The sequence below is a fragment of the Parus major genome, chromosome 5 (assembly GCF_001522545.3).
Source record: "Parus major isolate Abel chromosome 5, Parus_major1.1, whole genome shotgun sequence".
Taxonomy (NCBI): domain Eukaryota; kingdom Metazoa; phylum Chordata; class Aves; order Passeriformes; family Paridae; genus Parus; species Parus major.
The window spans coordinates 28626318-28638356 of NC_031774.1; the positions used below are offsets into that span (position 1 = coordinate 28626318).

Sequence of the window (12039 nt, forward strand, 5' to 3'; positions counted from 1 at the left end):
GTCCTTTGGATCAGGCAGCCAGGGCACTTGCTACTTCTCACTGCAGCATATTATGATGCTAAGCATTTGAACTTCACTGCTGCTGTAAATGGAAGTTGTGCTGTTAAATCTTCCCTGCAAGAGCTAGTCCATAAAGGCCTTTGAGAGATGTGAGAGAACCATGTATGGTCTCTGCATCCCAGCTGAGTGCTCTTTCCTTCATCATGGAAAATGATGTGTATGTCCTAGAGCCCTGTTTCCTGGCCAGATTCCTTGGCTCTACAGCAACCAAGTTTCTTTTGCTACTCAAGTACTTACTTACCTGTAATCCCCCTCACACACTTTATTTAAATCTACCCTTCAGTTAGTAACATGATTACACAAGTACCTACATGGTAAGTTAGTTCTGTTACTTAAATGTATTATCCCCAAGAAAACTGTAAAAAGTGACTCCATGGTTGAAAAAAAAGCAAGCTAATTTCTAAACTGCTAAACAGTGCCAAAAAAGGAGGCTCTTTAAAGCTGTTTAGACCATATCTATGCCAGGCTTTATTGCAATGGAGAATACTTAATTTCCTAAGGAAAACTTTGACTGCAGCCAAAATTGATTCCAAAATTTTAACCATATTTATGCTTCATCTTTCCCAGGTGTGTTAGCTGGTTTGGGAGATGTGGGCATCTCCCTCATATGAAGTAGGGGAGAGCAGTAGCCCCTGCTCTTACCACCCCATTTGTTGGTAAGAGGAGCGTGGGGGTATGTTTGTTCAAGCCTCTGCCTGCCCCTGTAGCCCTGCTTGCAGTATTGCTGTCCAAGGGGAGCATCTGCAAAGGAAGCGTTGGTCTTGGCCCCACCTGGTTCTGCACACAAAGGGAAGAGACCCTGTGCTTCGTCAGTGCTTGCTCATCAGGCACCCCTTGGGAGTGGCACTTGACGGCGGCTGTGCTGTGCAGACAAGGCTGGCTGGGTGCAGCACTGTAGTACAGTCATGAGCACCAGTGTTTCAATCTGTTTCAAAATGGTCAGCATGTGCAGACTTGCTGTTTCCCAAGGGTTTTGTTGGGCCGCTGGGGAACTCTGGCCAAAGATGAGACTATTTCCAGCTGTGGTGAGCCAAGTGTGAACTCACTCTGGGCAAGATGCCCAGATCCACTGGTTTTCTCTTGCCAGAAATCCTCGCCCTCCAGCCAGCGATACCAAGCTCAGTTTCTGCCAGTCCTCAGCTGAAGACCTCTGAAGGGAAAAGAGGACAAGGAGGCCAAGCAGAGCAAGATACTGCTGAGGTGGGGGCAAGGGGAGTAACTGAAAAGCTTGTGTAAGGAGGTACAATGTTGGTGTGTTACCACCAAGGGCTGGCAAGAGGTACAGAGACTTGCTTTTCCTAGGGCAGGTAGAGATGTAAACTGGCCGGCTGTGGTGCAAGGGATTGGCATTTCTTGGTTAGGAAGAGATACTGACCCACAGGACCGTGGCCTACTGCTGGCTACCATCAGGGTAGTCACCTGTGAATGAGGATTGTTGCCTTGTAGTTTCAACACACTGGGGATTTTTTTCTGTAAAGTAGGATATTGCTTTCCTCTTTTGTAGAAGGTGCCCTTCAAGGTGGGGAGGCTGTGTATCTGTAAATCTTGCCGTACTCATATCTGGGAGTCTTCTTGCCTTCCTCAGAAAAGGCATGGCCACAAAAAACTTCATCTTCCAGAGCTGGCAGTCCTTCTTGTTGCAGTCTCCATTGGGACAGGACTTCTTGCAGAGATCCATTGGTCCAGTTGCTTTTTCTGCAGACTGGTCTGTGGTTAGACTGTGAAGGAGTGAGGAGGTGTAGGTGTCAGGTGTGGAGGGAACCTCCCTGCCCATTTCCTGTATGGTTTTCTGGTCCTCCCAATGCCGACAACAAGTGCTAGTGAAAAGAAATTTCTGTTCTTTTTGGTGAGTGCCTTTGGCTTTTGGTAGTGTGAGTGGTTGCATTTAGCTGTTTGGTTCAAGCTAGCAGGTCTCTTCTAAGACTTTCTGGAAGGCCTGTATTTATGACTTGCATGCTGAAACAAAGCATCTGAGGCATGATACCATGTCAGTAATTTAGCATGCACACACCTGCCTGCATCATGTCTTTTGGGTCCAGTCATGGAGAGGTGTTGGAGGACATGGGATCAACACATTAGCAGAAGATCTTCTGTTCCTGCAAACACACCTCCTCCAACACTGATAATTTCCATGTGCCAACATACCATTTAGTGAGACTTTACACAACTCCTTGCTGTTGCAGCGTGTTGCAAATAGTCTGACCCAGCCAGCTACTAACAGCCTCCTACAGGGTGGACTGCTGAAATCTGTTTCTATCCTAACCCAAACGAATATTTCCCTCCCCTTCCTATAATGGCTTGTTTCTTTAAAGCTGTTAACTGGCCATAATCCAATCATTACTACTGTAATTAGTGAACTGCTTACAGTAATTAAAGCACTTGAAGCAGAATATTCTCTGATTGCAGAGCTTGGAACAACTTCTGCCTGCAGTTCTCTGAGAGCTAGTTACTGCTGATGGCCCAGAAGTGGGTGCAGGGTACACAGGGCAAGCCTGGCACAGCTGCCACACTGCTCTTGTGCCAAGCCCCAGTGGGCACCATGTGGCCTTTCCACAGCCTCGGAGCCCCATGGATGTGAGGTGGTGTGCTAGCTTAGGGTGGTGATCTGCTGTCAAAAAGGAGCCTTTTTGCAAGCTGCAGCAGAAGATGGTGGCATTGGTGGCATTGAAGGTGTGATGTTGTAGTACTTTAACGTTTGTTTGGTTTATACAAATTTTAAATCATTGTCGCAGCAGGCTCCATGTCTCCCTGCTGTCAGGGTACGCTGCTGTCCCAATGGCCTACGCTCTCCCTCCACCTGCCAAAGCACTAACTTGACAGGCAAGGCCAAGGCGCTTTAGCTTCTGGCCCTTCAAATTCATTCCTGCAGGGTTTCCAGGCCGATGTATTCCTCGCTGTATTCTTCAGCCACTTCTTCTCTTGGGAGCAATGAGACAGCTTTCCTGAGGGCTTCACCGGCTCTTCCCTTTATTCCCTGGCAGGAGGGGAGTGTCAGCATGTCTCTGGCCTTTGTTCCTCATGTTTACCTCCTGAGATGAAGCCTCTTGTAACTTGAGCTCTTCCTTCTTGGGAAGGAGGAGGGCCATGGTGAGGATCAAGTGTGGGCAGCTTTTGAAGTGGAGGGCCCTGCTGGATGAGGAGGAGTGAGGGTGGGTGACTACATGCAAGTACAGCAAGCAAAGGCTGTGCAGTGGTAAAATACCTCATTGCCCAGCTGGCAGGCATGGTCTACTCAGAGCTGAGGCAGCTATTAACTGGAAATGTTTGGCCTGTGGTGGGGTCAGAAAAATGAAAAGTCTTTCTTGGCCTAAGGAGGAGGATTTAAAAAAAAAAACCAACAGCAAAACCCAAATCAAACAAACACAACTACTACCTCCACCCTCAAACCCCCCTCTCCCCCCAAAATAACACAAAACGCATTCACCCAAAACCCATTCCCCTTGCAGGGTTTTTATTTTGCTCCTGAGCAATTGTTGTACAGTCTCCAAGCTTTATTCCTGTGTGGTGCTGGGCAGTAGAGGCAGGTCTGCACCATGGCCACTGGCATGTGAAATGGAGAAAAAGAACTTCTGATGAGAATTTCTTCCATGTGCTCCTAAGCTAAATCCAATCTCTGGATTTAACTTAGGAGGGAAGAGATGTTCTTATCCCTTTGGACCCTGTTCTTCTTGTCAGCCTTCATCACTGCTGTCTATATACTTAACTTGTCCTAGAGCTGTGTGAAAGGTTGAAATGTACTTGTTGCCATACAGGTCAGAGTGGTGAGTAAGGTGGGGAGGAAGTCCTAGAGTGCCAGTGGCCAGAGATCTGTGTGGTGGGCACTGTGATGTGCCAAGATCTCTGCCTGCTGGCCTGAGCAGAGTCTGCCTATTTTTTTGCACTCTGCCTGTGCAGCTGCCTGCATATTCCTGCGCTTTCTTGCTGGGCTTGTATCCTGCAGGGTAACTGGGGAAAGGGACCTTGTTTCTCCTGTTTATAAGCCTGCTTGCACCACAGAACTCTGATGTGTGAACAAGGTTACCAGATGATGCAAGATGACAAGCACTGAAAAGAAGTGATTTTAAATTGACCTTAATTTTTGTTACTTTTATACATTACCTTAAAACCACTTATGCTGATTTCAGTACATTCTGTTTGTGATACTTGCAGGTAATGCACTTGATTCAAAGAAATTATTTTCAGTTCCATGTTCTTCTACACTACCACCATGTGTTTGACTTCGTGTTGGTTTTAGGTGCTGGTACAGCCACTGTCAGCACACCCTGATTAGGTGCTCCCAAGTGTCTCTTCAGGACCGAGTCTGGTGGTAGGCCACCTCAAAGGGGTTCTTCTGTATTTCAGTGATGTTTAGCTTTAGATGTTTGCTTTCATTATGTTGCTACAAATTTGCTGTTATATATCCCTTTCTTCACACTCTTTCAACTCTTCCAGGATAGTACAGCAATATTTGGTAGTGTGTTTCTGATGTGAGTGTAACCAGAGAATAAAATCACAGCATAGTATTTTTTGTTAAATTTTGCTTTGAGTTTAAAACAGTCTTATATTACTCCTTGATATCTTTTTCTACCTATATATCCCTATCCCAAATTCTACCTCCTCCTCTTCTTCCTTTCTTTTCTTGCCTCACCTTCGTTAACAGGCGCTGGGAAGGGAAATGTGTTCCCATCTTATTCTGCCATTGTGTTCAGTGATCTCATGTGCTTTGGATTGAAGATTGCTGTTCTGCTTAGGTGAGTTGCTGGCTTTCATGGTTTGATACATTAACAAAATGATATGCTGCTGGAGAGAGCTTTTGAAACTTTTTGTTAGTAAGATTTTAATAATTACCTTTATCTCTTTCATTTAGAGACTATTTTGGGGGTGTCACTGTCATTTCAGAGGTTATATGGAAACCCCCCCCCACTGGAAGTGGGCTCCAGTGGCCCCTGAGCAAGCATTGCTCTGCTTCTGATTGGGGCAGCAGATGGGAGACTTGAGGCAGAGGAGTGCTTGTACTGGGCACAGTCAGGCTGTGGAATTGAAGGTGTGTATTCAGGGTGCACAGCCCACCCAAAGGAGCAGCTCTCTAGGCGAAGAGCACAGTTCCTCAGCAGTGCTGTACACAGCACACAAGTGTACAGTAAGAGGTGTCCTTTGGGTAAGCATGCCTCTGGGAATGAGTACTGTCCTCATGCTGTCATGGACAGTGAGGCATCTGCAAAGCTCACTCGGGTTTCTGTTCCACTCTGACCTTCCTGTGTGGTGGATTGGTAGGTCACGTTCTCGTGAACTCTTAACACGGTTTAAGGGTACTTAATTGTCATGAAGCTGCAGTGCCCAGAACAACTACCACCCTTCTGATCTTAATAGAAGATAATAGAATAAAAATATTAACTAGACATGCTTGTTTCTGTGAAGCTAACTGGGATCTAATTTAACCCCCTTTTGCTGTTTGCTTTGCTTTCCCAAGAAGATATTAGTGGGCAAAATATTTCACATATGTATATTCAGGATAATGCACTCCAGAGCTCTTAATGTAGTTTAAATAGCGCTTATCTGCTTTTTGGCTTGTAAACTTTGCTACTTCTGCAGCCTTACAGAAGGGGTGAATAAATGTATTGTGTAATTGCTGTCTGTAAAGAGAATTCTAGAGAATTTGCCAGAGGGTGACATAAAGTATATTCAAATTTACAGACCCTGATGATTCCAAATACCCGCCAAAATCTTGTTTCGCACCTAATTTATTTAACTTTGGCATATTCAAGTGCTGAATGTTCTCCCTTCATCCATTTACTTGGGACAAGACTTGCTCCAGATGCTGTTTCAGTCTTTAGTCCAGTCTGACAGTGCTCGTCTGACACTTTTTCTCAGTTGGATGCACTCAGGATCAGTACCTGAATGTGCTATGGAAAAGTGAGTTTTCAGCCAGGTCAGAGTTGATCGCTGCTCAGCCTAAGGTAGAGAGAAGGAGGTAACAGGGTGGGTGAAGTGAAGGGTAAGTTCAGAGTGGGACTGCCCACTTTAAGTGGTGACTTGTCAATGAAGTGGTCAGTGTTAGTCATGAAATCAATCCCTTTGGAGCTGCAGCAAATGGTGTGTGGGGACCTGGCTCCTGGCAGCTGAAGGAGCTGGAGGTTTGTACTTTATTCCAGGCTTCTGAGTACCTTTTGCTATGTTGGAAAACAAAGCAATGCTTTCCCACTTTATTTAAACCTTGCCCAAATTCCTTGAATTTTTGCAGCTTGGTCCAGGTAATAGTTCTAGTTTGCATGTGAAAAGAATGAAGTGTCAGGCAGCTCTCCATAGGTAGGAATGCAGCTTAAAACCTGCCCGCCTCTAGCAATGCAAGATGTCTGAGATTGAGGAGGGGTTTTGAGGTAGGGAATGGAAATCTGCCCGACACAAGTAAGTCATGTTGGAAGCAGTGAGACTGCTTGCTGCTTGACAGAGTAAGTGGGCTGAACTAGCCATAGCTGCCTGAGAAACAGCTGTTTGTTCCCTCCTTTGCAAGGCACAGCCTCTACATTTACTCCCACATTTACTATTTGTGGGCATGAAATGTGAGCCAGATGAAAAATCTTAATTGGTGTTAAAATTAATTTACCAAAACAATAAGAGGAAGAAGAGTTAAACCTAGACAGCTCTCCACAGTGAAGGAGCATCAAGAGAATATTTTTTCTTAGACTCTCTCCAGCTCTTTCCCAGTCTTGACTTGATGGCTCAAAGAACTGCACAGCAGCTGCTGAGCTGGGAGAGAAACTGCTGCTGTTGCCTGTGCAGGAACATTAACTGCCTCGTGTTAGGCCCTGCACAGATTGCCAGAGCTCAGTACAACTCTCGTGAACCCAGTTGCTGAAGCTTTGAGGCAACAAAGCTGCTCAGCAAGTGCAGTCTTCAGCCCTCCAAGTTTGAAAGCTCAAAACCTGAAGATTATGCCATGCTGCTCTACAGAATACCAGACTTCTTCCATGAACAGGTACCAGTAGTCTGATTTCAAGAGGGGTCAGGCTGCTGTAGGGAGCTTGGGGAACAGGGTTGTGCTATTGTTGTGCTATGGGTTGGCCCCTCATGCCTGGGAGCTGGTGCTTCCCTTTTGGGTTAACACCACAGGGCTGGTTGCTGCTGCAGTGGGAGTTCCCTGTCAGCCGGGAGATGCTTTGCTGTAGTGGCTCCACTGATGGGTGCCTGGCTCTTTATCCCCTATGTAATGCATAGTGCTCTGATCTGCTTTTACTGCCCTGTCACTGTTCATAGGGACATCTATTGTTCTGCTAACTGTTGCTTCAAATGTAGTTCAAAGTCAGTAGCATGAACATGTCAGGGCTCTGTTCTGAGTTTTCTTGGTAGACCTCAGCCTACAGCAGTCCTAAATACAGACAAACCACACAAAAAGCTGGGGACAGGCTCTAAATTATCAGGGTTGGGTTCTTAAGCTTCAGGAAATCAGGGGAAAAAAGTGCTGGAGTAGCCTGCTAAGCAGTGTAAGTGGCGTAGCAGTTTTGGCAGCTGAAAAGGGAAGAAATAAATTCCAATTCACTTAACAATACCTTACCTGTATGCAGAAATGAGCTGGCTGCTCATGGCATGGGAGGCTTTCTAATGTGGAAATGACTAACTTCCTCTGGCAGTACCAGTATTCTGCATAGGATGTAGGAGGTAGCATGTGAGGAGGTCCTGGGCCACTAATAAGTGTAGCTAGGCTTATTTATGTATCAGGTTAAATTTAATCTGTAAAATTCTTTCTGAGTTGGATTGTCTGATTTCTGCAGGAAGAAAATATTTCCCTTACAAGCACAATGCTGTGTGGCCATCTGACTGCACAAGAGGAAGTAAGAGTCTTGCAAAGGTTAGGTCCTGTGTGCCTTGATAATAGCATATGTGATCCCATGGAAGGGAAGAGAATCCCATGGGAGCAGAGGACTGAAATTCTTACTGTCTTCTGGCCTGCTGGTTCAGGTCACTTTCTTTTCCCAGTGTGTGGTGGGTGCTGGTGTAGGGTTGTGTGGCCATAGCTGTGTGAGTGTAGTTGGAACAGGAGCGCAGCAAGCGGTGCCCTGTGCCGGATGCTTGTGCAGCAGCTGTGGTGTCCCTGGGCGATGGCTGGTACCTACTGTAGTGTGTAACAATTGCCTGATTGCTTGCTGAGGAAAGGGTTGGAACAACTATACCCTTGCCCTTCAAGCCCACCCACTGCTTATTCAGCATTTTGGAAGTGGGATTATTTCTTCATGGGCCACAGACAGGATCAGCTTGAGCCTCTCACTAGCATCTTAATTACCCATACCCTTTTCCCTGTGAAGCTGCATGTAGTATAGCCTAGCCATATGCTGGGGTCAGAGCAGGGGAGATCGCCAAACATCAGCCGTCCAGGGGACTGATTATGGTAGAAATTGCATACGTCCTTCTGCAACCTTCTGTTGTGTGGATATGGCTCTTCAGAGGAGACAGCAGCAAGTACCAAGCTGAGGACAAAGGCCAGTGGGTTAGTAGAGGCTGGTTTGCTGTTGCCACTGCAGCTTTGTGCTGACATGCAGCTGCCAGCAGGAAGAGGGTTAAGCCTGCATATCACGTGGCACGATTCTGTTTACTACATATTTCTCATAATCGGGACTGGCATCCAAATCCAGATGATTAACACTTAACCAAAGACCCTGAAACAATGTATATCATGTTTGTATTCCTCTGAAGCTATGCAGTCTGCCATCATTTCTCTTGCAGAGACATGATTCTCCCTGCAGCCTTCAAAGGGAGCTATGGGGAGAGCCAAAAATTGGACTGAACTACATTCATCTTAGTGTAAGCTTGAAGCCAGGGGAATTTGCCAGGAATTGACTTACACCATAATAACTTGATCTCTACCAGAGGATGTTCTTTCCTTACCCTAGTCTGAGCACCAGCTCGACATTGACAGTCTGGGAAATGAGACTGTGCCCCTTGGCATAAGGGTTTGGATGGATATTATTCAGTGCTGAGTACAAGCTGTGGTGGTGGAGAACTAAGTATAAAATTCATGTTAGTTTTTGAGGTGTGGTTTTGGATAAGAGGAAAGGTATAATTTCACATCACAGTCTATACCCTATTCTTGCTATCAGCATGGGCATTCCTGTAGCAAACTTCCATGGGGCCCAAGGCAAGTTGTGATTTACCTTTCTACTACTCCTTCTACACAAGGCAGTTCTCTGTCTCTTTGTCTCTCCTAAGAAATTCATCTCTACCCATACACATAACGCAACACATGGCTTTTCCCTTCCCTGGTGTAGTAGCAGTTCATTTGTAAAGACCTGCTTTGTCTTTAGAGCTTCAACACGTGGCAGCAACCTGCATTGCAGCCATTTCTGAAGACAGCTTGTGAAAGTCTGTTTTTCCCCATGCTTCTAAAGGTCTTTTCCCATCCTCCTTCTTTCTGTCTTGGCTGAAAAGTCACATCATCACGTGTGGATGAAGTTTACACAAATTAAATGTGGGAGAGGAAGGATGGTGTGCGCTTTTCCCCCTTCCCTGTGATGAATCCAATGCTAATGAAAAAAGAATTTCTTTTGACCATCCTGTTTGTTATTGGAGTCTACCTGCTTAGGAAACTCTGGGGCTGAAGAGAGTTAGGAGAGGTTTTCTGATCTAAGCATGAGCTTGAAATAAACCTGTCTGTATGTCTGCTAGCAGTATCAGAAGGACCCTCATTTTCTTTTGTCAGTCTCAGTGACTTTTTATTCCTTTGTCCTTCAAGAGGAAAAACCTGCTTTCTATTCTGTTGAGTGCTGGCTGTGGCTGCTTATGTATGGTACAGTTTCTTAGCCACATATAGCACATTGATTCTATCTTGAATTATCTTTTTTATTTTGTATTAATAGTACACTGAACTGCACCATTGTAAAAGAAAGAGAAAAGCTACTTGAACGTGCAGAAATACTGTCAAATTCCTCTAATTTAGAAGACTTGTGGTAGATGTCTTAGAGTGCTAGCAAGATACCTGTATTCAGTAGATCTTGACAGACCTGGTACAGACATTTCTGGAGTAAGGTTTTTAGGTCTTCTGAAACGAGTGACAATAAATATTCCTTGACTGTTTGTACCAATGTAATTTGACTTCTGCAGGGTAACTTAACACTGCTGTCTGTAATCTGCATGTACCTTGCCTTGCTCAGAAGATTCTTTATTTGAGAAAACAGTAAACGTAATGGCAGCAAACAGGACTGCACATGAACTGCATGCCCTCCATTGAAGTGATCTATTTCTTGTCAGTGGTTTGAACCAGACTGAACAGCCATGCATTTTTTTTATGTGTAACCATTAGGACACTCATCAAGTGTCAGTTGTGATACTAAGCTGAACTGAAAATGTTTTGCTTAGCAACTGTTGCAAAGGAAAATTGTCAGGCAACACCAAAATTAGGAATGGTGAGTATGGAAGGCACTCTTTGTGAGAGATGAGCTGTACTTTAATTTGTAATCTGTGACTAAGTGATTTGGCATTTTCTTACACAAACATGTAAGAATATGAGCGTTTATGAACAGGCATCAAAGCAAGTTCAGTCTAATCCCGTAGGTCTGCCAGTGCTTTTGCTAGCCTGCCTTTCTGTGTGTAACAGATATTTGCAGGCAGTTTACCAATAAAAGGCATCAGGGTTGGAGAGCTTGACGTGGTGGTAACTTCTGCTACCAATCCTTGGGCAGCAGTGAAGAATTTAAGTCACCATCCAGCCATGGTAACTGAAGAAAGCTGGTTGGCTTAGTTATTCTCCATCATGAAACCATACCTTTTCCCCTAAAATACATGATGTGCCTGAGAGGATCATGACCAATACTGTATTTGAGATTTCCCTTCTGTGGGGTTATACCAAGGTTAATGGTGATGTAAGTATGAGTCTAAATGAATTTAAACCACTCTTAAAGACAGGGCAAAATGATGAATGACCCCATATGGTCCCTGCAGAAGTCCTTGTTCAGTAGTACTGGAGCCAGAGGGTGAATGTACAGTGAAGTAGGCTTTAATTTTGTCATGTATAGGTATGCACATATTATAGAGAACACTGTGTTTAAAGTGTAGATTAGCCTCCTTGAAGGGGGCTAATCCAGCAGTTCTTGGGCATAAAGTCTGAAATAAGAAATCGGTACTAAGCTAAACAACTGCTTTAAGCATTTATGTTAAGCAGTGTCTGTGTTCACATGCCTCCTGCCCTTACTGCTGTAATCTTAACAAGAGGCTGTCTTAGGAGAGGCATATGAGTAGCAGTTGGGTATCAGAATACAAATACTGTCACGGTAAGAGCACTTTCATTAGGTGTTACTTATTCATGGGAGCAATGATTAAAGGCAAAAAAAAAACCTGCCTTGAACTGGCACATGTGATGCGCCTCAGAGGCGGAGCCCTTCTACTGGGTTGTATGTGAGAGGGTGCTTGGCATGTGTCCTACAGACTAGTTTTTACTTGATTATTAAATTCTGTGCAAAAAAAAAAAAATAAATTTAAAAAGTTATGTAAAGAGTCAAGGTACAGCTTAGTAGTAGTCTGCCCAAACTGCTTGCCCAGTCTTGAAGTAGAGGTGTTGTTTTTCCCAGTATCCTGCTGTTGCAGTGAACTTTTACAGTGCTTCCATTGCCCTTACAGGCTAGGGCTCAGTTGGAACCAGGGTCTGCTCTCCTCAGTACCTGCTTTTTCTTCCTTGCCTGTCTCAAAATGTGTATCATGTGTCAGGGGGAATTGCTGTTTTTCTTGGGTAGCAGTGCAGCTCAAGCAGGAGCTGTCCAATACGAGAGCTTCCATGTTTCAACCAGCCCATGCAGGAAACTGTTCTCAGCAAGGTGTTATCTTTTTCTGAAATTTGCTTCCTACTTAAGGCCAGGATATTTCTGCAAGTCCTGTCCCTTCTCATGGAAGGATACCAGAAATGATGTGGAGGGCGGACCCATCACTGTGATGGGTATCAGCAGATCTGGTATGAGCACTGATGTGCCACTTGCTGTGCTTTGGACTTGCAGTTATGTCATTCTGTCTGCCCCATGT

The 12039-nt window shown here is 45.0% G+C and overlaps 1 protein-coding gene across 1 annotated transcript in view; it reads left to right on the forward strand.

The window, feature by feature from the left end:
• The first annotated feature begins 1861 nt into the window (after positions 1-1861).
• The window catches only part of ACTN1 (actinin alpha 1), a 75318-nt gene continuing 65140 nt past the window's right edge, over positions 1862-12039 (forward strand). Inside the window, exon 1 of the mRNA XM_033515230.1 lies at positions 1862-1906. Within this exon, the coding sequence (XP_033371121.1) occupies positions 1862-1906 (45 nt within the window). The remainder of the gene's footprint in view (positions 1907-12039) is intronic.